Source organism: Arachis duranensis, chromosome 2, assembly GCF_000817695.3.
Source record: "Arachis duranensis cultivar V14167 chromosome 2, aradu.V14167.gnm2.J7QH, whole genome shotgun sequence".
Lineage (NCBI taxonomy): Eukaryota > Viridiplantae > Streptophyta > Magnoliopsida > Fabales > Fabaceae > Arachis > Arachis duranensis.
This window is the reverse complement of record NC_029773.3, coordinates 73544816-73571334: the sequence shown is the minus strand read 5'-3', so window position 1 is coordinate 73571334 and position 26519 is coordinate 73544816. Positions and strand designations below refer to the sequence as shown.

Genomic DNA, 26519 nt, shown 5'->3' with positions numbered 1-26519 from the left:
AGGAAACTATTTCAAATCAAATCAATATCAACCGATTTAACTCATTTTCAAAGCTTTAAAGAAACGGCTCAGTAACAAATCATTTGTCCAAAATCAAGTCAATTAAAGTAAACCAGGCTGAATTCAAAGGTGCATTCGACTTTTCAAATCATCAAAACAATTAACTCAAATCAAATCAATCCTCAGCGGATTAAACTCAGATTTCAAATCTTTAAAGAATCAACTTCAAAACATTACATTTCACAAAGCCACACAACAATTCAGCCAAACCAACATCCATAATCATTCGAGTTAATCAAATAATACATAAGGCAGATACAATCACCAAATACACAATATCTCACATCAGTATCCATATGTAATAATTCCAATACATAAAATATAGTTTTTGGAAAGCGCCCCTACCTCAACATGCAAAACCACAGCCCAAATGCCTCACAGAGTCCTTTTCACCTCAGCCCGAACCGACGGCAACCAAAACCTCAGCTCCCAGCCACTTTCGCAATATCCATTACAACACTAATCGCAACGTACAATAACTGAGACTCAATCTTATAGCGATTATCGCCGCAAAACCTCAGCGTATGATAAAAGAATAGTAACTAGAGAGCTTCCAAATCAAAAACGCTTACCGAACGAAGAAGGAACGGCTGAACCGAAACAGCGGCAATCTCCGAACCGGTTTGGCAGCAATCCGGCAGCCACCTCAAACGGCAGCGGCGATCGGACTCCAGCGATGAAGACTGAAACCCACATACAGAAACGGTAAGGCTTCCGGAATCTTAAACGAACGAAAACCGAATTCAAAACCCTTACCGGCAGAATTTTCCGGTGGCTATGGCGAAGTTTTTCGGCGACAGAAGCTCGGTTACGGCGGCGCAGCTCCCAGCAGCAGCGGTGACGGAGCGCGCGACTGCGACAGTAGCTTCACGATGCACGGCGGCGCCTCCCCGCTTCCCACCACCGTGAGATCTCTTTCTCTCGCTCTCTGTTCGAAAGGCTGCGATGCAACTGAGTGGCGGCAGGGCTTGTTGGCGACGGCGATGCTACTACGAGCTCGACGGCGGCGCACGACAACGGCGCTGCGATGATCGCGGTGAGCTGGACGCGGGTTGGACGGCGACGGGCTCCTTCTCGCACTGTCTCTCTTCTTGGCTCAGCTCTGATTCGCGATGGAACACACACTCTCTCTCTCTCTCTCTCTTCCCTTCGACGGCGACTACGAGAAGCACGGCCGTTGGCCGTGGCAGCGGCAGCGCTGGTCACGGTCTCCCTCTCCCCTCAGATCTCAGATCTCTCTCGGTTCGGGTCTTCCTCTACGAAGGGAACGGCGGCGGAGCCAGGTCCCCCCTCCAGATTCACTCTTCCCTCTCTTCCCTTATGCCCCTTTGGTTCTCTTTCTTTCATTCAAAAGGGGAAAATTGTGTGTTTTGCTGTGCAGCAAAGGCAATGGAAAGAGGGGCTTGAGGCTGCGCAGCGTTGAAGGGAGAATGGAGGGAAAGTGTATGACCAAATTAGGGTAAGGGACAATTTGGTAATTTCAACAAAATTAGGGTAATAGGGTTAGTTTTGTAATTAGACATAAATTTTAATCCCACAATACTAATGTACAAAAATACTATTTTCTCATCAATTTTCACAAATTATTTTCAATAAAGTATCTCAACCAAATAATTAGAAATAATATAATTAATTTCTCTATTTTTCAAAATAGCAATATCAATATATTAAAATATTGATTTTTAGTCCATATCATATAAAAAAATCCTTATTATTTCATAACTATCAACTTTATAATTCAAATATAGAAAATAATTCAATAATTATAAAATTAGATAATAATCATAACTTATCTCAAATCCAATAAATCAAAATTTGGCTTAATTATCTTTAATAAAATAATTTCTGAAATTAAGGTTATAAATAACTACATGATTTGAGACTTGCTCATAAAAAGACTTTTCAAAGGTTCTGGGTCTTACAGTATGTCAAGCTGGTTAGTTACAATGCAATTTTTTATTATAAATTTGTAATAAATTTATCTATCTAATTGAATTTAAATTTGATTTTATACGAAACTCAAAGAATAAAGATAATTTTTTTATCTTTTCATGTAGCCAAATATTATTTAAATCTAATAAATATAGAATTAAGTATGACTATATCCTTAAAAAAATATTTTTTTTCCGATTAAAAGTTTACTATAATTAGTATTTTTATATTTTTAAATTTTAAATTAAATATATTAGTTTTTTAAGTATATTATCTTTTAATTTTTTATTATAAAATTAAAATTAAAATTATTATAAATTTAATTAATTAATTATTAAATAATAAATATATTTCAAAAAAATTGAGATGCTACATAAAGTATAGTAACAATTAATGAATTAAATTTAAAGTTTAATTATGAATATGTGTTATTGACACCAAACCATCAATAATGGATTTTCATTAATAAAATTACGTCGGCATAAAATAAATGTTTAAAATAGATTTTTACTTCTAATTGTTTTACCGACTACCTAACCATAGATAAATGGACTAATAAAACAATTTGTTTTAATCTTGTCGCTAAAATAATTTACTGATGATTTGGCCTTCAGTAATTTCAAAAACGGAAATAAAGTGTCACATTATCTTTTTTTTTGTTAGATTATATTAGGATGAATTAATATTTATTAGAATTATTTAATATATCTGAATATTTAATATAAAATATTATGTTTTTATTATTACGATAATATTTATAAATATCCTTTTATACTATATTATTCAGACAATTTGAATACACTTAATAATATACAAATTATTTCTCTAGTTTAATCTCTTGTTTTTAACATGCTATCAGAGTCATGGTATCCTCCTTGAAGAAGATATGTTCTTTTTGTTTTGGTGAAATCACTGTATTTTTCACACTTTTCTTCTATTCCATTTTTCTTGTTTTTTGTCACTTCTTTGATGCTTTTTCACCTCACCGACTAGCCTATTATTCTTTCTGTCTTGTGTCTTTCCAAGTCGAATGATCAAACACCAATGTCATCCGCTGTTTACCTATTCTCATGGAGAAATCATATAGTTCTCGTTCTCTTTCGGCAGTTCCGTCTGCGTTTCCTTGTGGCAGTTCCTTTTGTGTTTTTTTGTGGCAGTTATGTCTGCGTTATCTTGTGGTAGTTCCATCTGCATTTTCTTGTAGCAATTCCGTCTACGCTTCCTTCAGACAGCGACAGTTCTGTCTGCGCTTTATTTAGACAGCGACAGTTCCGTCTGTGCTTCCTTCAGACAGCGGCAGCTCCGTCTGCGCTTCCTTCAGACGGCGGCAGTTCTATCTGTGCTTCCTTCTGGCAGTTCTGTCTGCGCTTCTTTCAGACAGCGGCAGTTCCATATGCACTTCCTTCCAGCAGCTCCGTCTTGTCTGTTCTATTAGTTTATGCATTTTATTTTTATTTCGTTGTTTTAAATAAGTTTCAAACTCAAGTTATCACTTGAGTTTGAGGGGGTGTTAGAATATATTAGGATCATTTAGTATTCATTAGAATTATTTAGTATATCTGAATATTTATTATAGAATATTACGTCTTTATTATTACGATAGCACCTATAAATACCATTTTATATTGTATCATTCCATACAACTTCAATACACTAAATAATATACAAATCCCTTCTCTAGTTTAGTCTCTTGTTTCTAACATGGTATCAGAGCCATGGTATCCTCCTTGAAGAAGATATATTGTTTTTCTTTTGGTGAAATCACTGTATTTTTCACACTTTTCCTCTATTCCATCTTTCTTGTCTTTTGCCATTTCTTTGATACTTTTTCACTCACCGACTAGCCTATTCTTTCCGTCTTGTGTCTTTCCGAGTCGAATGATCAAACACCAATGTCATCCGCTGTTTACCTAATCTCATGGAGAAATCATATAGTTTTCACTCTCTTTCGGCAGTTCTGTCTACGTTCTCTCGTGGCAGTTTGATGATTGGATTTTTGACGGTTTAGAATTTCACTAATGAAATCTCGTTGAAGTATAGTCTCTAAACCAATCACTAATCCTCTCATACAAAAATTTGTTTGTCACAAGTACAAACTCCTAAATTTATAAACCGAAGTATTCAAACCTCGGGTCGTTCTCCCTAGGAATTACAATAAAGTGTCTTGTTATTGGTTGTGAGTTATTTTGGGGTTTTTGGATCAGAAGCATGAAAAGTAAATGGCAATGAAAATAAACTAACAACTATAAAAGGCTCTTAGCAAGGTATGAAAATTAGAAGTCCTATCCTATCCTAGTTATCCTTCTCAATTGTGATGAGAATTGTTCATTGCTTCCACTTAGTTAACCTCTAACCATGAAGGAAAGTCAAGTGGATGAATCAATTTGATTCCTCAAGTCCTAATCAACTCCTAAAGGAAAGACTAGCTTTAGAGGCATTCACCAATTAGCAATCTCTCCAATTACCAATCAACAAAGGAATTAGATAACTCAAGTGTCACTAATTACTCTACCTAGGCCAATAGGAACAAAATCTATACTATATCTAGAAGAGGCATTTCAACAAACACAAAAAAGGCAATAAAAGTAAACAACATAAATTGCAAGAATTAAAGAGAGATCTAACTACAAAGGCAAGAGATCAACAATATAAAAGCAAAGAAGAACAAACAATTATTATGAATTATCTCTTATTGAATTGAAAGAAAATGGAAGGAACAATAGTAGATCTACAACAAAGTATAAGAACAACATAAAGGAAATTAAAACAAAAGAGTAGAAGAAGATGAATGTAGCAACAAAGAATTGAGAGATAGAAGTGGAAGAAAGCAAAGATTAAAACCTAGATCTAAGAACTAAACCTAATCCTAATCCTAATCCTAGAGAAAAGTGAGAGCTTCTCTCTCTAGAAACTACTTCTAAAACTAAACTATGACTAATGGTAACTAACTTGTGTTTCCCTCTTCACTCCTTGGGTTAAATAGCATCAGAAATGAGTTGGATTGGGCCCACAAGGCTTTAGAATTCGCTGGCCACGTTTTGCTTTAAGTGAACTAGGTGGCAGCAACGGCATGTGTGCGTACTATGCACGTGCGCGCCACCATACGTGTAGCAACTATGGCAAATCTTATATCGTTTTGAAGCCCCGGATGTTAGCTTTCTAACCCAACTGGAACCGCATCATTTGGACCTCTGTAGCTCAAGTTATGGTCATTTAAGTGCGAAGAGGTCGGCTTGACAGCTTTCCGGTTCTTTCACTTCTTCATGAGTTCTCCAACTTTTCATGCTTCTTTCTTCATTCTCTTGATCCAATCTTTGCCTCCTAAACCTTAAATCACTTAACAAACATATCAAGGCATCTAATGGAATCAAGGAGAATTAGATTTAGCTATTTTAAGTCCTAAAAAGCATGTTTTCACTCTTAAGCACAATTAAAGGAGAAGTTATAAAACCATGCTATTTCAATGGATAAATGTGAGTAAAAGGTCATAAAATCCCTTAAATCAAGCACAAGATAAACCCTACAAATGGGGTTTATCACAGTTTCGTCTACGTTCTCTTGTGGCAGTTTCGTCTGCATTTTCTCGTGGCAGTTCTGTCTGCGCTCTGTCCTGGCAGTTCCGTCTGCGTTCTCTCGTGGCAGTTCCATCTGTGTTTTCTTTTGCCAGTTCTGTTTGCATTTTCTTGTGGCAGTTCCGTCTGCGTTTCCTTGTGACAGTTTTGTCTGCGCTTCCTTCCGGCAATTTCGTCTGCGCTTCCTTTCAGACAGCGGCAGTTCCGTCTGCGCTTCTTTCTGGCAGTTCCATCTGCGCTTCTTTCAGACAGCGGCAGTTTCATCTGCGCTTCCTTCCGGCAGCTCTGTCTGCGTCCGTTCTATTAGTTTATGCATTTTTTTTATTTCGTTGTTTTAAATAAGTTTCAAATTCAAGTTGTCACTTGAGTTTAAGGGGGGATGTTAGAATATATTAGGATCAATGAGCATTCATTAAAATTATTTAGTATATCTGAATATTTATTATAGAATATTACGTCTTTATTATTATAATAGCACCTATAAATACCCTTTTATATTGTATCATTCCAGATAATTTGAATACACTCAATAATACACAAATCCTTTCTCTAGTTTAGTCTCTTGTTTCTAACACTTTTTTCGTTAACAAAAACACTCTCTCTATCAAAATACTCTATTGCTGACAAAATAGTACCGAACTTTTGTTATTGACAAAATAATTCCTAAATAATTTTAAAATTTGATAAGCATATCTCTGAACTCGTCGAAGCACATCTCCGATGAAAACGATACTAAAATGGCCACTGTATTTTAATGATATAACAACATTTTTAATGTATAATACCTAGGTATTAATTAAAAATACCACCCTAGAAAATCAAACCAACCCCTCTTTCTGGAACTCTAATCCCTTCTCTCCCCTCCCTCTCCAACACACCATCTCATGCTGAAACTGTCTCAACCTTCTCACTCTCTGTCACTGACACTGTACGATAGCTGTCTCGTCGCTGGGTCCTCTGTGTCCGCCAGCTTCTGCGCTGTTTGATCTGTTGCCTTCATCTGCGTCACGTCATTCCTGCACTTTAGCTGATATCTCTGCAGCATCATCCCTGCACATTGTCTCCGCGCTTCCTTTGTCTGTGTTGAAGCTGCCATCTTGGTTCTGCCATGGCTTGCCATTTTTGTCTCTGTCTCTAATTTTGCTTTCCGTCTTTCTGTCGCCTCGAGTTCGTCTTTACGGGTCTGTTTTTCTACCATTGTCGATTATCTTCATGATCCGTCCTTCTCACTAAATCAATCTGCTTTCTCCTTGGGCTTCGCAGCCTTCGTCTAGCCAACATCTCCAGCTTTCCCTTCTCGGAGCTCTATTGTGGTGTCAAATTCGTAGATTTTCATGATCTATTTTCATTCCGTCTTTCTCTGATTTTCATTCTCTTAGAGAATCAATCTATCTTTTCTCTATTTTTCATTCTCTTTCTTTGATTTTATTAATGAATGTTGTGGTTTTGATACTAAGATTGATTGCTTGATTGGATTTAAATTTAAATATAGATTTTGATATTGTTATGTTTGTATTTATCAGTATGGTTTATGATTTTGAAAGAGCACGTTGGGAGGAGGATTTGAGAAAATTAAGGTAAACTTAGTGCATTAGGGAGGGAGGGGATTAGGGTTCTAGAAAAAAGGGAGTTTTGGTGTTTTGATGTTTTAGGTTGGATTGGGGTATTTAATTAAAATTTTCAACTAGGTATATACATTAACAAGACTGCTATTTCAGTAAATACAGTAGTCAACTCAGCAACATTGCTCCGACGAGTTCAGAAACTCGCTTGTCAAATTTTAAAATTATTCAGGAATTATTTTGCCAATAACAAAAGTCAGGTGTTATTTTGTGAGCATCAAAATCTTTCGAGTACTGATTTGGTATTTACTTTTTAACAAAAACACTCTCTCTAACTCCCTTTCTCTCCCTAATGATGACTTTGGATGTCAATTTCTCTCTCATTGAAGCTCCATATTTCGAGATATTGCGCTTTTGTTACAAATATTTAGAAGAGCTGGTGTAGTTAGTGTTCAATAGATTTTATTGTCTTTAGATAGGTATTTTATAATTTGTTAATATTGGTAACATGATACATATCTGGGAAGGGGGTATATTTTGATGACATGTTCTCCAAAAGTGTAAATTATTATTATGCTACTCATACTACATATGGAGTTCTCCTTTTTTTGTGAGTTGTTTTTTATCAGTTTTTTTTTTGGAAATAAAAGAGTTCAATACAACAAGGTGGAGCATTAGACAGAAGATAGAAACAGAAATAAAAGTTTAAAATGACAACTCCAATTCCTTCGTCATCTCCACCCAAATACACTAAAAGTGAAAAATAACCCAATCAACTATTTTTCCAGTGATCCTTGATCAAAGGTGATCCAACCAAATTTCGAAATGCTCTTTCATTGGTCCTTGTATTGTCCAAAGGCGTCTAACATCAACTAATTACACTATACCTGCCACAAAAAATCACGCAACAAACAAGTGGTATATATTTTCAACATCCTTATTACACACCACACATACGATATCATTTTACTCAATTATACCCAATCTACTTAATCTATCCTTAGTATTAGTTCTATTAGCTAAGGCAAACCAAGTAAATAATTTAACTCCCGGCGCAACCAATCTTTTTCATATATCTTTAGTGAAACTAAACTTGCCATGTCTTATGATACTGTCTCTTCCTGTAATACTTGCACAAAGGAGATAGTAGTAGAGTATAGTTTTTTAAATTTTTATACCACAATGACCTCTATATCTCTTAATAGCTTTGTCAATTACAAGACACCATGTAATTCATTTAATAGTTCCAGTTCCCTTGGTATAGTAGTTTTCTTCACCAATTGAAGTTTCAAATCCACTCTATCCCATTTCAAAATTCACATTCTCTTATGACATATTTTTTTTTTATTTGAAACCGAAAAAAGCCTTAGAAATGTGCCTTTCAAAACTACCACACTGTAGTCATAAACCTCTCAAGTTCCATTGACAACCCACTAATCATTTTCTCCCTCACCTCCTTCTACATACGTCCACCTTTCTCCTTTATATTAGTTTTCCATCCTAAACATATTTTCATCCCACATTAGTAACATGTTCTTCAGACTCCACAAACTCCCATCCCACTCCTCCATTTTTCCAATTTTTTTACATCAAATTTTGTCACAACCTACTTCTTTGTCTCTATTAATCCTAACATATCCATCTTACAGATTTTTTTGTTATTTATTTTACTTTTTTTGAAAAATTTTCACCAAACTTAATACTAACACCTCCTAATCTCCTAATATTCCAAAACTAAAAATTATTTGAGTTCTTATTACACATCTTTTTCTGATTCTTTGGTCTTCTCCTTCTTGCCTTCTCTTTTTACTTTGCCAATCTTCTTTTAATCGCTAAAGCTTTATACTGCTCTTGCAAGATAGCCATAATGCCATCATCGTTATACTGAATAACCCCTGACACTGTGGCTAACTTACATACATCCCTGTTCGTATCTATGTCTTTCTCCCATCTCTTTCGTTCTTCCTCATTCTTCATAACATGGCTTGCATCTATGCTAGAGTTATTTGATTCCCCATCACTATGTTTATCTTCTTTTTTATCTGAACGTGCATCATCTAGAGCCATTGCTACAACTCTCAAGTTTGATTCATTGTGACCCTCTTCAACTTCTGCTTTCTTACAACAGCTGCACTCTTGATATTCTTCCCTTTAGTTTTGTATTTTGCTGCTTCCTTTCCCATCTGTCCGCGTCCTCTTAGATGTTCTAGTATTTATCTCCATTGACAACATAATGACTTGTTTTCTCTTTCTCAATATCGATCTCCCTGCGTCTACGGCAAAAGAGACGTCCTCTGCACTTCTTCTCATGATTTGGGTCCTTGAACCATGTCCATTTCCATCCTCTTCCACCGTATCGCGACCGCCATGCGCAACCTGACATTCCCTGGCTACGCCGCTAAATTTGATGGATGGGGAATGCATTGTTATCACATATACGTGTGTCACTGACTTGATCCATTCCTTGAGTGCACTCCAAGACCAACCCATGCTTCATTCCTTGAGACTTGTCCAAAACCAGCCTATAGTCTCTTTCTTCATTTGGACTTATGATTTGTTGGCCCAAAATGCATGTTGAACTCTTTCTCATATGATTTGGTGTAATGGACCTCACACTTCCACACAATATCTCATTATTATTAGTGTTACTCTTTAAATTTGATCTTTCACCGTTATACTCATAGCTATAAGAAATTGTTCGATCAGAATCCTCACTAGTCCTATCAAATCTCTTAGAATCTACACCCTTAGTAACTCCTATTAATGCCTTTTGATCCGTTTCCTTTTTTGAATTAGCTTTATTCCATTTATTCAAATCCATATCTGGAATTACTATCATACCCTTGTCCTTCTCATACTTTCTAACCACGTTCACCACTATCTCGGCCGCCGCATCCCAACCCTCAAATGACGGCTTTCAACTAGTATCACTAGGCTTTTCGTTCCCATTCTTTGAAGTATTATCTCTTCGTTCCATTACATGATTACACTCTAAGGATACGCCACTTCATATACCTCACTACCAACTTCTTTTACAAACACATCAAAACCACTAGTCCCAATTTTATATGAATCTATTCATTGATCAAGTCCATTATATATGTATCAATCAACACACGACCAACACTAAAAAATTTACACGATTCTGTCGCTTATTGCATTTAACCACCTCATCTCATTGACTCTCAATATTTTGAAACGCCTCTCCCAACTATGCATGCAACAGAACTCCATAGCATTTTAGCCACACTTATCTCCACACTCTAAACATTGTTGCCTCATGGATAAATCTGCTAGTCAAGATTGAAACTCCCATCATTAATATCATCATTAATGCTGTCTGTTAATCATATTAGAGGGTCACAAGAGCTCAAGTTATAGATTTTCCATTGTTTTATTTTTCCATGTTGCACAAACATAATGTGAGTATTGCATCCAAGGTAACAACATTTGTAATTTGGTAATGACGTAGCAATAGTATGATAGAACTCTACCATGCTCTCTCTAAAATAGAGGGTAAATTACCCCTTGTGACATATACAGTGATTATTGATAAATTATCTTTCAACCAGAATTTCAAAATTCGAATAAGATCGTCAAATCTAATTGCTATCTCTAATAGATCGCTAGAAAATCCTAAAAACGAGAGAGCTAAAAAACTGATAAAAATTTGTGATATATTAGTTAAAAATGATGGTAATTGGTGCGTAAAAGAAGACACCAAGATATTTTATTTTTTATTTTTCTCTTTAATTGCCCTTAAATTATTTTTCAATCATTATTCAGATAATAAAAATTCTAAAATGGTAATTATTGACTCATTGTTTTCATGACTAACTAATATTTTGATTTGTGTTTGTTATATAGTTATACAAGGCTACGAGGGTTGGTTATCTGAAGAGGAGTATCATTGTTGATCTGACTGAATTTTAAGAAAAATACTAGGAAAAAATCTTAGGAAGGAGAGAGCTAAAAAATTAATAGATGTGCTCAAATGGGAGATTGAAAGCATATGAACAAGTTCAAAATCCTAACCTAATTGATTAGAAATGGTGATTGGATTTGAGAGGAATTATGGTTTTAAAATTAGAGAAGAAGAGGTGTATTTGATGGGAATTATGAAAATGACACTACTATCAAGTTTCAAGAGAAACATCGCCTCAATTGAAAAGAAAAGAGAAGATAACGTAAATCTTGGAGCTTTGATAGAAGAATAATTTATGAATAATCACTGTAAATATCACAAGGGGTAATTTACCCTTTATTTTAAAAAAAGTAGAGTAAAAATCACCTATATTTTACTGCTAACAATTCGTATATACATCTTTATCGTTTTCTTTTATTCTTCATTTATCAATATAATTTATTCATTTGTAATATGAATGCAAGTTATTTTTATTTAGGTATCCCATCTCCATCACATAATTATATTATGTATTGTATCATATATTTTTTATTGAGGTGTGCATCTACTTTTAAATACCCACCTTTTCATCAATATTTTATGAATATCATCAATATCTTTTGTTCAAATTTGATAAGCAAATAGCATAACCAACATTGGTTCTTACATTAAACCATTCAATTATTCAATTAGGTCATAATAAAGCTAGAATATTTAAGATATTTTCTATTCAACCAAGCATACTCTTAAAATTGTGAAAACATTGTTTATTCATATATCTAATCGTTTGTTACATTCCTGTACATATCACGAGATAATTCACTAGAAGTATAGGATTGTACTCTATAGATTAATCCAAATATATTGTATTTGCTTTTCAAGCACTTTTTTCAAGGTTTTTTTTTTTAAGTTTTATGTGTGTTTTTTAAAATAAATGATTAAACTCATCTTTAAAAGATTATTCTTTAAATTAGTCTTTAAAAGATTATTCTTCAAATTAATTTTTAAAAAATTTTTTTAATTAAATTCATTATTCAAAAATTTTAAATTTATCACGTTAGTCCTTCCATCATTTATATTATTAACCGTGGCACATCAAAATTTATTCTAACTTCCCAAAGATTATTTACTCTTTTAAACTTGATCAATCATGCAGTCAGCTTTTGATTATTGTCCTCACCATTCACTAATTGTACTTCATACTTTTATATTTCATTTTCAAAATGAACTGATAATTAAAAATAAAAATAAAAATTAACCATTAAAAATCTGTAAAAATATAAGTAATGCCAGGATAAAACTAGTTACACACCCTTCAATTACTAATAACACAATTTATATTATCTTACAAAAATATTTCTGATTTTTTTCATTTTTAAAAACTGCTGGTCCCCACTAATTGATTATAACAAAATATATGAGGATGAATGGTCAACATATTCTTGTTTTAGAAAGATTTTATATACCATTTATTACTCTACCAAAAGCAAGTGTATTTTTCTAATATTATGACACAATCATTAAAATCTGTATACATTTATTGATATAATCAATTAGTGGGATTAGAATTTTTCAAAAACAAGCAAAATCAGGGACATTTTAGTAAGATAATATAAATGGTGTGTTACTAGTAATTGAAGAGTGTGTGATTAGTTCCACCCATAATTCAATAGTTGATTTATGGATGTCCAAAAACTCTCGCATCCAAGTCTCTAACTTTAGTCAGAAACAATAGGCTACTCTCTTCAGCATAGTGTGAGTATATATATTTTTACACTTCAGCTTAGAAATTGCTGCGCCTTCAACATTCAATTAAGAGTTTCAAAAAATGGTTCAAACTTTTCCTTGATTGTTTGAAACTAAATCAATGACTACATTCCTGTATAAAACACCTGTAAATTCGTATTTACTAAAATAGAATCTATCAAATCATAGTCTACTAATAACTATTTGTTTTCAAGTCTTATTCGCGTGTGACCGAAATATTTACCACCAATGATATTAACTAAAAGTTTCCAAACATGGATATACAAAACCCTAAATTATGGCCAAGATATCTTGACTCCTGCACAGGATTATGCTTGCAAAATTGTTAGGAGCGAAGTCACCCGTCACTTAGTTTTGGGTAACATTCAATCAGCCTCAAGAGCAAGTCCAACCAAAATCCCTAAATGCAGAGCACAAATTGTCAAGTTAGATAACTGAACAAGTCGAATGTATTGCCCTACATAAAAAACTAAAGTAAAATATATCTTTACTTTATATATCCACTAGTGATGCTGAAAAATACATTATATTTCTTACTAATTATTTCTCCTTATAATAATAATAATAAAAAGGATATTTCTAACACGTGTTCTCAGGAGACAAGATAACTAAGAATACCATAAAGGAAAAAACATTTTTATTATTATACTCTTAAATTGTGTTCTTAGAACACAAAATAGTTAAATCTTAATTAAAAAAATTGCTAAAACAAATGTGTTCCCTGTATAATTTGTAGAATCATTAATCCAAATTTTAAGCTGTTTGATAAATGTCTTACAAAGATGAGACAAGACCATGCAAAATATAATAAGTGCATCCAGGTAGAATATAATACAGTGCATAATAAAGAAACAATACCTACTTGAATCATGACAAAGCACCTCCTTGTACTTTATGCATACCACTGTCATCCTTCTCCTTTTCAAATGCAAACTCAAGCTGTTTCTCAATAGACTTGACAACTGCGGTCCGCTTTGGTCTAAGTCGATAGGGGGGAGATGCATTGAAATCCTTATTATTATTAATGTCGCTCCCAACTATAGAATCAGAATTATCCTTGGATCTCTCTTGTACTTTAGACGTCTGTGAATCAATATCTGCTTTCAAAGCTTTACTAGGAGTGACATGTGCTTGGGAAACAGTCCTTCTCTTCCTCATTATTGAAGGAGTACTCGGAAAAGTTTTTGCTGCCATTTTCAATATTGATTCAGGGGTTACGTTTTCACTACCATTTACACCAAGTGGAGAGAAGAAACCAACGGATGACGCAATCGGAGAAGAGCAGTCATTCTGCTCATGAAGGATATTGGAATAAAGAGAATCTAAAGGGACTGAAATGTCTAACTGTGGTGGCTCGTAGCATAAAGAACCAGAGACCGGAGTTTCGTGTGAAAAACATGTTCTACAGAATCTGTTATTGCTCATCTTAGCATTGTCTCTGCAACTCTCACTCGGTTTGCCACTCAGTCCAGGATTCTCGGAGTTCTTCGCACTATGTACTTGGAAAGTACCGCTTGACACCAGTTCTGATTTGTTGCAGCTGATATTTATGTTGGATGATCCAGCTTTGCATTCAGTATCAACAGATTCATTTACAAGAGGAGCACCAGAGGAATCTCCAACTGCTACCAAGCACTCTAGTCGATTCTTGTCATTCTGGTCACTGCTATCTAGTTGAGTAATTTCTGTAGTTTCCGATGAAGATTCAACTGCAGTATCTGATTCTTTATTTGAACAAACAAATAATGTAGGTTTAGAATGTCTAACAGTGTCTTTAACAACAACGTGTGGACTGTTCTTCAAAGTTGGTGGAAGTCTTCCCGTGGCTAAATAGAAATCCATCTTCTTTTTTAGCGAACTATTCCAGTGGTTCTTTATAGCATTATCAGTCCTGCAGAAATAAATCCAAGAATATATATAACTTAAAACGGCCCAGAACAAAAGTTGAATTATTTCAATCCATAAAATATATCTTACATAGGCTGTCATAATTTTTTTAGTATTTTTTGTTTTCTTAAGCCTATATTTTTATATAATCGCATTTATTATATAATCTATACTTAGCACTTGAAAACAAAACCAAGAAAAAACAAGGTGGTCTAATAGTGTGAGAAATTAAGTAGTTAGAACCTCTACAAGAAAGACATCAGAGAAATGTATTAGAAATTAGATGTCTCTTGGAACCGAGTGACATGGAAGAATCTAAAAAAAACCATGGATGTCGTACAATCTTGCAAAAGGGGAAACTCACACAAGCAAATTGACCAAAACAAACAAACATGGCTTTGAAAGAAAGAAAATCAATATTGGTTCTCAAAAAATAGACTGGATATTGCTTTGCATCAGCAATTTTCTCCATCACTTCATATGCTCATTGACCCATTATCTTTTTCCCCACTTCGCAAGGATAGTGGGTGGACAAAGAAGTGTAGACAGAATGTATCTTCCAAACATACACCACTAACAACAAATCATGTTAAAAGCTTAGAAAAGGACACAATTGCAAAATTAGAATTCACTATTAGCATAATACCATGATTTTAATTTCCATTAACATGAACTAATAAGAAAGAATACCTTCCAGGAAGAACCTTAGCAATTTCAGCCCATTTGTTTCCATATATGCGATGAGCATTCATGAGGGCCAACTCCTCTTCCGAAGACCAAGCATCCTTCTTTATGTCGGGATTAAGATGATTGTGCCACCTACGTATGTTTCGAACTTTAAGAAATGATTACAAATCTTTTATATTGAGCAAAGGTCATAATCTTTGATGATAATGAAGGAATCAACAACCAAAGAATAAAGGCATGTTTGGTGATGATTAAATTTAAAGAATTGCTTTATTTCTTTAATCAAATGCTGTTCACTGAGACCATAATTATAAGTGCTTATTAACCCAAAAGACACTAATCCAAACATAAACACTATAGAAGGAAAAATGTTAAGCATCAGTACCAAAGTTAGTTTAATTGCAGTACCGTTATTTTAAAATTAGATCTTATATTCAATCATTTCAAGCTTAGGAACAAACAATGAGTAAAAGAATTTAGAAGTTTCAAGGCGATAATCAAAAAGCATGTCTAACAAATATGATTGATGATAGGGGGAAATTCTATAAATAAAAAGGTTGAACTTAAAAAAGATGCAAAAATAGAAAACCTGCGTGTGAGCTTCAGTTAACCTACCGTTCTCGACACTGTTTTCCTATTCGACCAGGCAAGGACTTTGCTATCAAAGACCATTTCGATGGCCCATATTTTGACACCATTTCAACTATTTTGTCATCCTCCTGCAATCCAAGCAAGAGAAGTTAAAAAAACGAATAGGCTTTCTAAAAACTTAACAAAGAATTTAAAAGAGAAGCACTAGTTTCAACCTCCTTAGTCCAAGGTCCTTTAACAAGTTCTGGATTAAGAACTTTTTGCCATCTGTGCAGACATTGAACTTCTGATCTATCAGGGAAAAACTCAGCTGCATTCACATTTTAAATTAGTGTCATGAAATTGAGATTAATTCTTTCAGTAAGCACGTGGTACAGAAAATATTGTCTTATGATTCGCAAAGACAAATTGCCGTGGTTCAACTTCATAATAATTCTCCTTCCCAGAACAAATTGGAAACAAATATTGTTTAAAAGAAACAAATGAATGTTTATCCTGAAGGCTGTGCCTTCAAATTACATGTATTCAAAATTTCCCACTTCAGTGTTTTCTGAATAGGGATGAGACAGGTCTGCTCTACATGAAAAAATATGACAAGGATCTTTACAAGAACATTTTTTCATGCTTCTTATGCGGTGCCCATTTAACTTTGAGGTAACAATTTCACAGTCTCAACTCAAGTATGTTCAAACACTAAATCTGTCTGCACGGAGTTGCTTCCAATTGTAAGCAAGAATGCTTTTCCAACAAAAATTTACAAATAAAAAATTGAAAAGATCATCCAAATTGCACTACCGGGTCATATTATAAATACATATATGAAGAATATATCAATTTAGATACACATTCTAAGAAATTGTTACTACCATATCATTAAATGAACTACTTTATAAATATATTATATATCATATAATAAAGGGCTGCAACAGCATTCCTTAATGTCTCATCCTGCAGGAGTTTGAAGAGCACTATGTTGTGATTACATGAAAAGTCAAGTGGTAAAAATGACAAGAAAATATCTTGGTCTCAATTTGAAATGTTACAGAACTATAAATACATTGGCATTTTTAGCATATAAAGATGTATATTAAGAAGCACTAAATCAACTAATATGAATTCACTATTAATCAACTTCTTAAAACAGTAAGAGCACGTATCACCAAAACATTAAAGACAATAAATAAAAGTAACAACAACTATCTCCAAGTCCAATTACTAACCTCCTCTGCTGTCCAACCACCCTTTGCTCGCCTTATAGGACCAGTGGTTCTTCTGTGTGTAACACAATATTCAAGTGGTGAAAATTAATTATTGAAGATCACAAGAAAGATCCAAAATGGAACAAAGCAGATATCCGTAGCAAGAACAAAAAATCAGCTGCTATTGCTAAATGCAAACATTAAGCAAAATCAAGCAGGCACACCATATATCGACAAAAAACGACACCGTTATCAAGGTACAACATCATTGATTGACAAAAAGCAATGAAAAAAAGCATATGAATACCGATGAGGGGGTGAAGCCGATGCCTGGCTACCTATCCCCGGGGACTTTGGTATAGAACTGCCACTGCCTTCTGATACAAAGGAGCTAGAAGCAGCTGTTGATTGCTTATTCTCTATACAACCTTCCTCTGATTTCAACTCATCCATATCCTTCTACAAATTTATTCACGTATTGTTAAGAGGATGAAGAAAAAAATAAAAATAAAAATAAAAATAAAAAATAAAAAATAAAAAGCAAAATCAAGCCAACACACTCAAATTACACACAAATTATCAAAAACCCTAAAACGCTCACTAAAATAACAAAAGTTTCGAACTTTACAAGTAACATACAAAGACAAACGAAATCCAGATCTCAAAAACCGTTATCAGATTAAAACTTAGCTCAGAGAAACGCCAAAACACCTTATCATAAGAAACCCGTAATTCATAGGTATTCACCACGCACAATTTTACAATAATAGTGATAACAATTAATAAAAATTCACTACCAAAGAATATTACAGAGTCGGGAAAAAAGAAATAATCGAAAAAAAAAACGATCACAAACACAAAGGAAGCTGAATTTTCATACTAGGATATTAAAAAAAAAAAAGAATCTGAGATTTCTCCGAAACTGAAGTACCTCTGCTAACAGAGAATTGGCGGGAATCAAAGTGGAGCTCGGAAGAGATTGAGGGAAAGAAAGAGAGGAAGAAAAAAAAAGAAGGAGCAGTTTCGAAAACTCCTTGTTGCCCGTTGAACAAGAACAGAAGTTTTGATTTTAATTTTAATTCCACTTTTAAATTAAAATTGAATTACTAAAACAATTAGATAGCAGCACTAGACCAGTTTAAGTTACCGTTACTTGCGTCTGCCTTTTTGTTTTTTCCCTTCTTAAATGGTAAACCCGTTTTTAGTAATTTTTAGGGTTTTTTTTATTATTGGCAAATCAATTAACCCTTTTTAGTTTTGGTAACTTAAATTAAATTATATCCATTTAAATATTTGTTACATACTTACATGTGATATATGAAATTACACTTAGGTGACTAGTGAAAGAGTTATTTTTTGTTAGTGGAAGTGAAACAAGTTTAAAATGACAATAAATACACTCGAATAGAATTGAATTGAATAAATAATAATAATTAAAAACAATCAACAGTAAATAAAAATACAAACATTCATGTAAAACACAAAAAAATAAGTTATTAAATTACTCATCATATTTATTTATGTATATCACTTTATATATTTTTGTTTTAGGTGACTATTAAAATAATAAAATATTTTACCGTAAAATAAAAAATAATCAATTTATTTATAATATATATATTTTTTGTTGTAAGACTAATTTTCATAATTTCAAGCGAATTAAAACGGAAGAGAACCCAACATAAGTTTAAGAATATGCGTATTCTACTTAATCCAAAAATTAAGATGGGTCTCAATTTGATAGGGTCTTTTTAACCTCTCACAATGTCAATAACTACTTTACCTGAAATGGTAATCAATTAACTATTATATGGTTTTGGAAAATATTTACACAACCTTAGAAAAATACACCTTTAAGAGTATTTAAAATTGGACTAAACTAAACTAAATCTATAAACCAAAGCAAAAAAATTTGAAATTGAAACCAAAAAATTTGAAATTTGAAATTTGTTGCTTTTTATTGGGTTGATTCAATTATCAATTCCATATCACAAAATCGAAAAAAATTGAATTGAAAGTATAATTTTAATTCTATTTCTGTCCTTATAATTTTATCATAACTCCCATTATAGTAACTCCTATTATAGGCTTTAACATATTACATATATGTCTTTCATCTTAAACTCAAATGAAAATTGTCAAGAACACTTTTTTCTTTTGTTTTTGATTTGTTGTGTTTAATATACGAATTTAATGTGGTTGAATTTTAAATTATCTTACAAATCATATTGTATGATTGCAGATTATGATATTAAATTTTATACTTCGAAAATGTTTAGTATTTTGCTATATATTGTTGGCTAAAAAGAACATTATACAAGTTTTTATTACATTAGATATGATTAAGATGGTTTGTTTTTTTTATTACATTCGAAATTTATGTACATGATTGTCTACTAATTAATTATGTTAGTTTACCGTGCACATTTTATGATACTAAGTCTAGCCAACTTAATGTCATTGATTTGTGTATTTGAAAATACTAATAGGTTATCATAAAACAAAGTAGAATATAATTGATAAGTAATGATAATTATTAAGTTTGGAAAGTTAAGTGTTTTCTTGGGTTAGTTTGTGTTGAAATATGTGCTTTAATCGTACTACTTGATTTGGTGTATCATTCATTCTTCTATCTTTTATCTAGGGGTGGCAATGGGTAGGGTAGGGTAGGGTTTGGAGTCAACCCTAACCCTATCTGCGGGTTGAGATTTTTATATAAATTCAACCCTACCCTACCCGCTGGTTGAGAATATCTCAACCCTAACCCTACCCGCTCTTAACCTGCAGGTACCGAACCCTACCCGCGGTTTATAAAAAATGATGCAACATTATTATATAACTTGATGATAATTTAAAATAGAACTGACTTTTACGTAAAAAAAGTTTATTAAATTATCAATTAATGATCTTCTTTTAATGACTAAGGATCTTTTGCATTTAGTGAGAGGTCTTTGGTTCAACATCCACTTAGAAGATATTTTTATACAAGTATATAACATATACATATATAGGATGCGGGTTGGTCGGGTAGGGTTAAGGCTCAACCCGCAACCTACCCGACCCGTACAAAAACCCTACCCGCACCCTACCCTACCTGCTGCGGATCGGGTTGGCAACCCTACCCGACCGGGTGGGGTCTGGTTGGGTATCCGTGGGTAGGGTACATAAGATAGTACTTTTAACCTAAGATAGGCCCAACATAGGACCAAGGACATGCATGCCCTACTTGGTCCAAGAACTAAGATGGGTCTCATCAATTCGATCGGGTCTTTTTAATCTCCCATAATGTCAATAACTACTTTACTTAAAATGGTAATCAACTAACTGTTGCATGATCTTGGAGAATATCCGCACAATCTTAGAAAAATACACAGTTAGGAGTATTCAGAACTAAACTAAACTAAATCTATAAACCGAAGCAAAAAAATTGAAACTGGAAACCAAAAAATTTAAAATTTGTTGTTTCTTATTGGGTTGGTTCAATTATCAATCCTATATCACAAAATCAAAAAAAACTGAACTGAAAGTATAATTTTTATTCTATTTATGTCCTTATAATTTCACCATAACTCTCATTATAAGCTTTAACGTATCACATGTATGTCTCTCATCTTAAACTCGAATGAAAATTGTCAAGAATACTTTTTTCTTTTTTTTTGATTCGTTGTGTTTGACATATGAATTTAATCTGGTTGAATTTTAAACTATCTTACAAATTATATTGTATGATTGCAGATTATGATATTAAACTTTATACGTAGAAAATAGTTTGGTATTTTAATGTATATTGTAAGAACCGCAACTAATCAACCGGTTAATTAAGTGAATTAATTGCCCAAATTAGATTCCGAAAGGTTAGAGAGAGAATTTGAGGATTTAAAGGTGATTTTTGGACTCAGTGGGTCTTTCTGAGTCAGAAAATGTGCTTTCTACGAAAAACCGTGAAAAATTGCGAACCGGCAATTGAACCGGTTGAATCGGTTCAAGTCTGCCTGGTACCGCACGAGAAAAGTGAAAACCATCAAAAACCTTAGAAAAACATTAGAAATGGAAAACTGGGCTTTAATTTTAAAGGTTTGGCCCGAAATTAGGACAAACGGGCTAAAAACGCTAACGGATTGGACCAGACCCAAATTGGGCCCAAGCCCAACATATAAATACACTTAAATGAACCCATTTCAGCCACTTTCACCCTCATAACCTAAACACAACAGCAGCTGAAGTGAAGAGAGAGGTGAGAGCTTTCCACCATTGTTACTATTCACTTCAAACTTCCCAAGCTCATATCTTGAGCTACGGAGCTCTGATCGCCGCACCGTTTGCGGCTACGCGTTCCTTGTGAAGAGCTCTACAAAACCCACCCAAGAAACCCTCAAGTTAATCACGAAATCCTTCCAGTTCTGCTCTTCAAAATTTCGGGTTTTATTAGAGTTTTGGGTTAAATGGGTTTTTGTAATTTTGGATGTTTAGGTTTGCTCTAATCCTTGCTTAGCTTTGGATTTGTGTTGTCAAATCTGTTGGGAAAGGTAAAAGCTCTTAAACCCTTGTGAGATTATGCTTATGTTGAACCCTAGGTTGATTTGTGGTGATTTATATGTATATAGTTTGATTATTGTGGCTTTGGGAGGTTTTGGAACTTATTTGTGCTTGTTGGAGTGGATTTGAAAGCTTGGATTGTGGTTGGAAGCTTGTTGGTGCTCATTTTGAGTTTGGGTGCATAAAGGGAATCGGCCAAGGTATGGTTTCGGTTTCCTCTATGTAGTATATAATATTTATGGACACATAGGCTAGTGACCAATAGGATAGGTTGAATTAAAATGATGGTTGGTATACTAAATATTGATGAATTGATGAATGTTGAGTTGATTGTGATGAATTATAATGATATGATGATGTTGAATGATTGTATGGATTGGGAGTTGGTTCTTATAATGATTGTAGTGTCATGATTTATGAAATGGTGGGTTTGATGGTGATTTTGATCTTAAGTGGTATATAGTTGATGTTGGAATTGAGAATAATGAAATGAGAAGAAAAATGTGGTGAGGTTGATGTATTATGCTATAACAGGTACATTTTGATGGAAAATGGAGCTTTGGATGGTTTGGTATGATTTGGTATGGGTATGGTGAGATAGGGTGGTAATTGTGAAGTTTGGAAAAATTGAGTTTTTGGTAAACTTTATTTGATCATAACTTTTGCCTCAGTTTACAAAATTGGTTGAAATTTTTTTAGAATTAAAGACCTTTGAAAACTCTTTAAATCGGTATAAAGATTGTGAAATTTGGAATTTTGTAAAGGAAGTTATGATCATTCAAAAATTGGTGTTGAAAATTAGAAATTTTGCAAAGTTACAGAATTCTGAGTTTTCTGGTATGTGCGCAAGCACACTCTGCGTAAATGGTGACCTGTGCGCATACACAGACCTGTGCGTCTACACACGCAGAGGCCAGCAATCTGCCTACAGCGTTGACACGGTTTGTGCGCGCGCACACCAATGGGAGAACGGCAACCTGTGCGTACGCACAGACCTGTGGGCACGCACACGTTGGGGAGGCAAGTCTATTAGGGGCGCTCGCACAGGTTGTGCGAGTGGACAGACCCTTTTGTTTTTTGACACTTGTGCGTACGCATAGGGGTTTGTTGATGTGTGATGAATGGTTGATGAATGAGATGTGAAAGCAAGGATCTAAAATTTGAATGGACAGTGGTTGAAAGGAGTCGAGGACTCTGAATGAAGTGATGGATCCACCTTGTACTAAAATGTTTTTGAAAAACCACGGTATCACCTTTCATTGAGATTATGAAATGCTATGCGCCCGGCAAAGGCCGAGGTTGGATCCCGCCTGTCGAGGTAGCGGTGGCGGCATAAGGGCGGTGGTTCGTCCTGCTTGTGCTTAGATGTGAGGCCGGTGGCAATAGATCCCTCTCGCATCCCTTCGGATCATCAGAGCGTACAGGCACAAAACCTTGGATAGTGATCTGAGCACTATATCTCGGGGGTTCCCACACCATGAATCCGAAGGGCAACATCTCCATGGAGATGTGTCAGGATGGCAGTTGAACCGACAATTTGATATCACAGCCAGTAGGGCAGGCATTCATCATATGCATTTTCTACCTATTTGTATGCTTTACCGACTTGAATTTTAGATTCCCTATCCGTATAACATGTCTAACTGCTAATTGTATTAACTGCTTATATGCTTCTACTTGTGTTTTACTTGTATTGTATATACTTGTGCTTTACTGGAGTTGACGGGGGTCGGAAGGCGGTGGTGATGGGATCGCATGGCAGATCGGTTGGTGAAGGCTGTGGGACAGTGGTGTTTGATTAGAGTAAAAATTCCCTAAGATAGACTACCCTTTTATGGTACTACGGCTTATGTTGTAACGCGAGGTAAGGCTTAGGCTAATTAGGGTGTTACATTTAGTGGTATCAGAGCGGTTCGTCCTCGTGAGCCTGAGGGATGGACCGATTGTGCTTCATTGCATACTCTGTGTGTCTTTTCTTTGATGCTATTAGGTTATCTATTTGATATATGCATAGCATGCTTGTTTGTGAGTGCCTGTTTGGGATAATTAAAGCACTAGACTTTTGATATTGAGACTGATCACCTTGATATCTATTGTTTGGTGTGGACAGGAATCCTACATGGCTACTCGCGGGCGAGGTCGAACGCGTACACGAGGCAGTAGGAATGAGCAACCAGCTGACAATCACGCCGAATTCATGGCGGCGATGGCGAATCTCGCTAACACCATGGAAGCTAATGCTGCTGCGACTCTGCAAGCAGTGCAGAGATTGGGCCAACCGACTGGGAATGGCAACGGAAATGGGAATGGCGAAGGGAATACCAATGATAATGCTGAAGGTAACGGCGATAACACAGGAGGAGTTCCGATGACCTTGGCGACGTTCCTCAAGGTTCATCCGCCAATTTTCTGAGGATACACAGATCCTATTGAAGCGGACCACTGGTTCCAGGCTATAGAGCGTGCTTTACAGGCGCAGCATGTTCCTCTCAATCAATATGTAGAGTTTGCCGCTTATCAGCTAGCGGGAGAGGCCCAGCCCTGGTGGCAAGCTGAGTGTCGTTTGCTACAGCTTCAGAATGCCGACATTCCATTGGAGGTGTTCCAAATGGCTTTCTATAAGAAATACTTTCCTGAGTCTGCAAGGGAAGCAAAGGAGATGGAGCTAATGCAGCTGAAGCAAGGTTCCATGTCTGTGGCAGAGTACACCAACAAGTTCGAAGAGCTTTGTAGGTTTTCTCGGGTATGTCAGGGTGACCCGGAGACTTTCGAGAGCTGGAGGTGCATTAAGTACCAAAGGGGCTTGAAGGACAACATTATGACTGCTGTGGCTCCTATGGAGATCCGTGTCTTCTTCGACTTGGTGAACAAAGCAAGGGTAGTGGAGGAGTATGGCAAGACAGTGGCGGCATCTAAGGACACTCATGGAGGGAGCTCTAGTCGTGGGCGTGGCAAGTATTTTCATCCTAGAGGACAAAGTTTCAAAAGAGGGGGATATACTCTTCAAGGCCAAGGGGGCTTCAGAAAGAACAATCAGAATCAGTTTCAGTATGCTAAAGGAAGAGGAAATCAGAGTAAGAGTTATCCGGATTTAGCTTGTGATCGTTGTGGACGTTTTCATCCTTATGACTCATGTAAGATTGGTTTAGGTGGTTGCTTCAAGTGTGGGTTACCTGGCCACATTGCGAGGGATTGCCCTCGTGGGAGGAATCAGAATGCGGGCCAAAGTCAGCATCAAGGTCGAGTCTTTGCTGTGAATGCCAAGGATGCTTCCAAGGCGGATCCTTTGATGAAAGGTATATGTCTAATTGGTGATAAATCCTCAGTTGCATTATATGATACTGGAGCTTCGCATTCGTTTATTTCATTTGCTAAAGTTGAGGAATTAGGCTTGAAAGTATCAGAGTTACCTTTTTCTCTACATGTACATACTCCGCATCAAACAATTATGACTAGGTCAAGCTGTAGACAAGTAGGTTTCAAGCTTGAGGGTAGAGACTTTGTACACGATTTGATCTGTTTACCAATGGTGGGGCTGGAGATGATTTTGGGGTTTGATTGGTTGTCGAAGAACCGGATTTTGTTGGATTGCTTTGAACGGACAATTCGGTTTATGCCTGAAGGAGAAAATGGAGTAGTGGTAGCTACAGGGTATTACCTGAACTCTGTAATGGTGCATTATAGTGGGGAGGAGTGTCAGGGTTATATTCTGTTGGCTGCCAATGCGTTGGGCGATGCCCAGAACATAGATCAAATTCCGGTGGTTAGAGATTTTCCAGAAGTGTTCCCGGAAGATATCCCTGAGTTCCCACCTCAAAGGGAAATTGAGTTTGCGATTGAATTGGTGCCGGAAGCCGGACCAGTATCGATTGCACCGTATAGAATGGCTCCTATAGAGCTGGAAGAGCTAAAGACTCAGTTGGAAGAGCTTCTGAATAAGAGGTTCATTCGACCAAGTGTATCACCGTGGGGAGCGCCAGTTTTATTGGTGAAGAAGAAAGATGGAGGGATGCGTTTGTGTGTGGATTACCGACAGTTAAATAAAGTGACAGTGAAGAACAAGTACCCGCTGCCAAGGATAGATGACTTGATGGATCAATTGCAAGGAGCTGGAGTGTTTTCCAAGATTGATTTGAGATCCGGTTACGACCAGATAAGAGTGAAGGAAGATGATATCCCTAAGACTGCGTTTAGGACACGCTATGGACACTACGAGTTTGCGGTAATGTCTTTTGGGTTAACGAATGCACCTGCTGTTTTCATGGATTACATGAACAGAGTGTTTCGTCCCTTTTTAGACAAATTCGTGGTAGTTTTCATAGATGACATCTTAGTTTACTCTAAGACGGTAAAGGAGCATGAGGAACACTTGAGGATTGTACTGCGAATCTTAAAGGAGCGGAAGTTGTACGCTAAGTTGTCAAAGTGCGAGTTCTGGAAGGAGGAAGTAAAGTTCTTAGGCCATGTGGTGAGTAAGGGAGGAATAGTTGTAGATCCTTCTAAGGTAGAAGCGGTGATGGAATGGGAAAGACCGACGACTGTGACGGAAGTCAGAAGCTTTTTGGGTTTAGCCAGATATTACCGGAGATTTATTGAAGGATTTTCCCGGATTGCGCTACCAATGACAAAGTTGACAAGGAAAGAAGTGCCATTCGTATGGACGTCGGAGTGTGAAGAAAGTTTTCAAACGTTAAAGCAGAGATTAACTTCAGTACCTGTTCTAATCCTACCGGAACCACGTGAACCGTTTGAGGTATATTGTGATGCTTCTTTGAAGGGTTTGGGTTGCGTGTTGATGCAACACCGGAATGTGGTGGCTTAC

The 26519-nt window shown here is 35.5% G+C and overlaps 1 protein-coding gene and 1 long non-coding RNA gene across 2 annotated transcripts in view; one reads left to right on the top strand and one right to left on the bottom strand.

Moving 5' to 3' along the window:
• Positions 1–12712: 12712 nt before the first annotated feature.
• On the bottom strand, positions 12713–18206 carry LOC107474869 (transcription factor MYB3R-3). The gene is made up of 10 exons (XM_016094516.3): positions 18093–18206; positions 17469–17620; positions 17183–17234; positions 16869–16910; positions 16672–16687; positions 16178–16272; positions 15987–16090; positions 15375–15503; positions 13660–14688; positions 12713–13197 (listed from the first exon to the last, which is right to left on the bottom strand). The coding sequence occupies exons 2-9, from the start codon at positions 17612–17614 to the stop codon at positions 13665–13667; spliced, it is 1608 nt and encodes a 535-aa protein (XP_015950002.1). The 5' UTR covers positions 17615–17620; positions 18093–18206; the 3' UTR covers positions 12713–13197; positions 13660–13664.
• A 3172-nt stretch (positions 18207–21378) lies between these two features.
• The window catches only part of LOC110277898 (uncharacterized), a 9353-nt gene continuing 4212 nt past the window's right edge, over positions 21379–26519 (top strand). The window contains exons 1-2 of the long non-coding RNA XR_008006210.1: positions 21379–21687; positions 21766–21897. This is a non-coding gene — a long non-coding RNA (uncharacterized LOC110277898). The remainder of the gene's footprint in view (positions 21688–21765; positions 21898–26519) is intronic.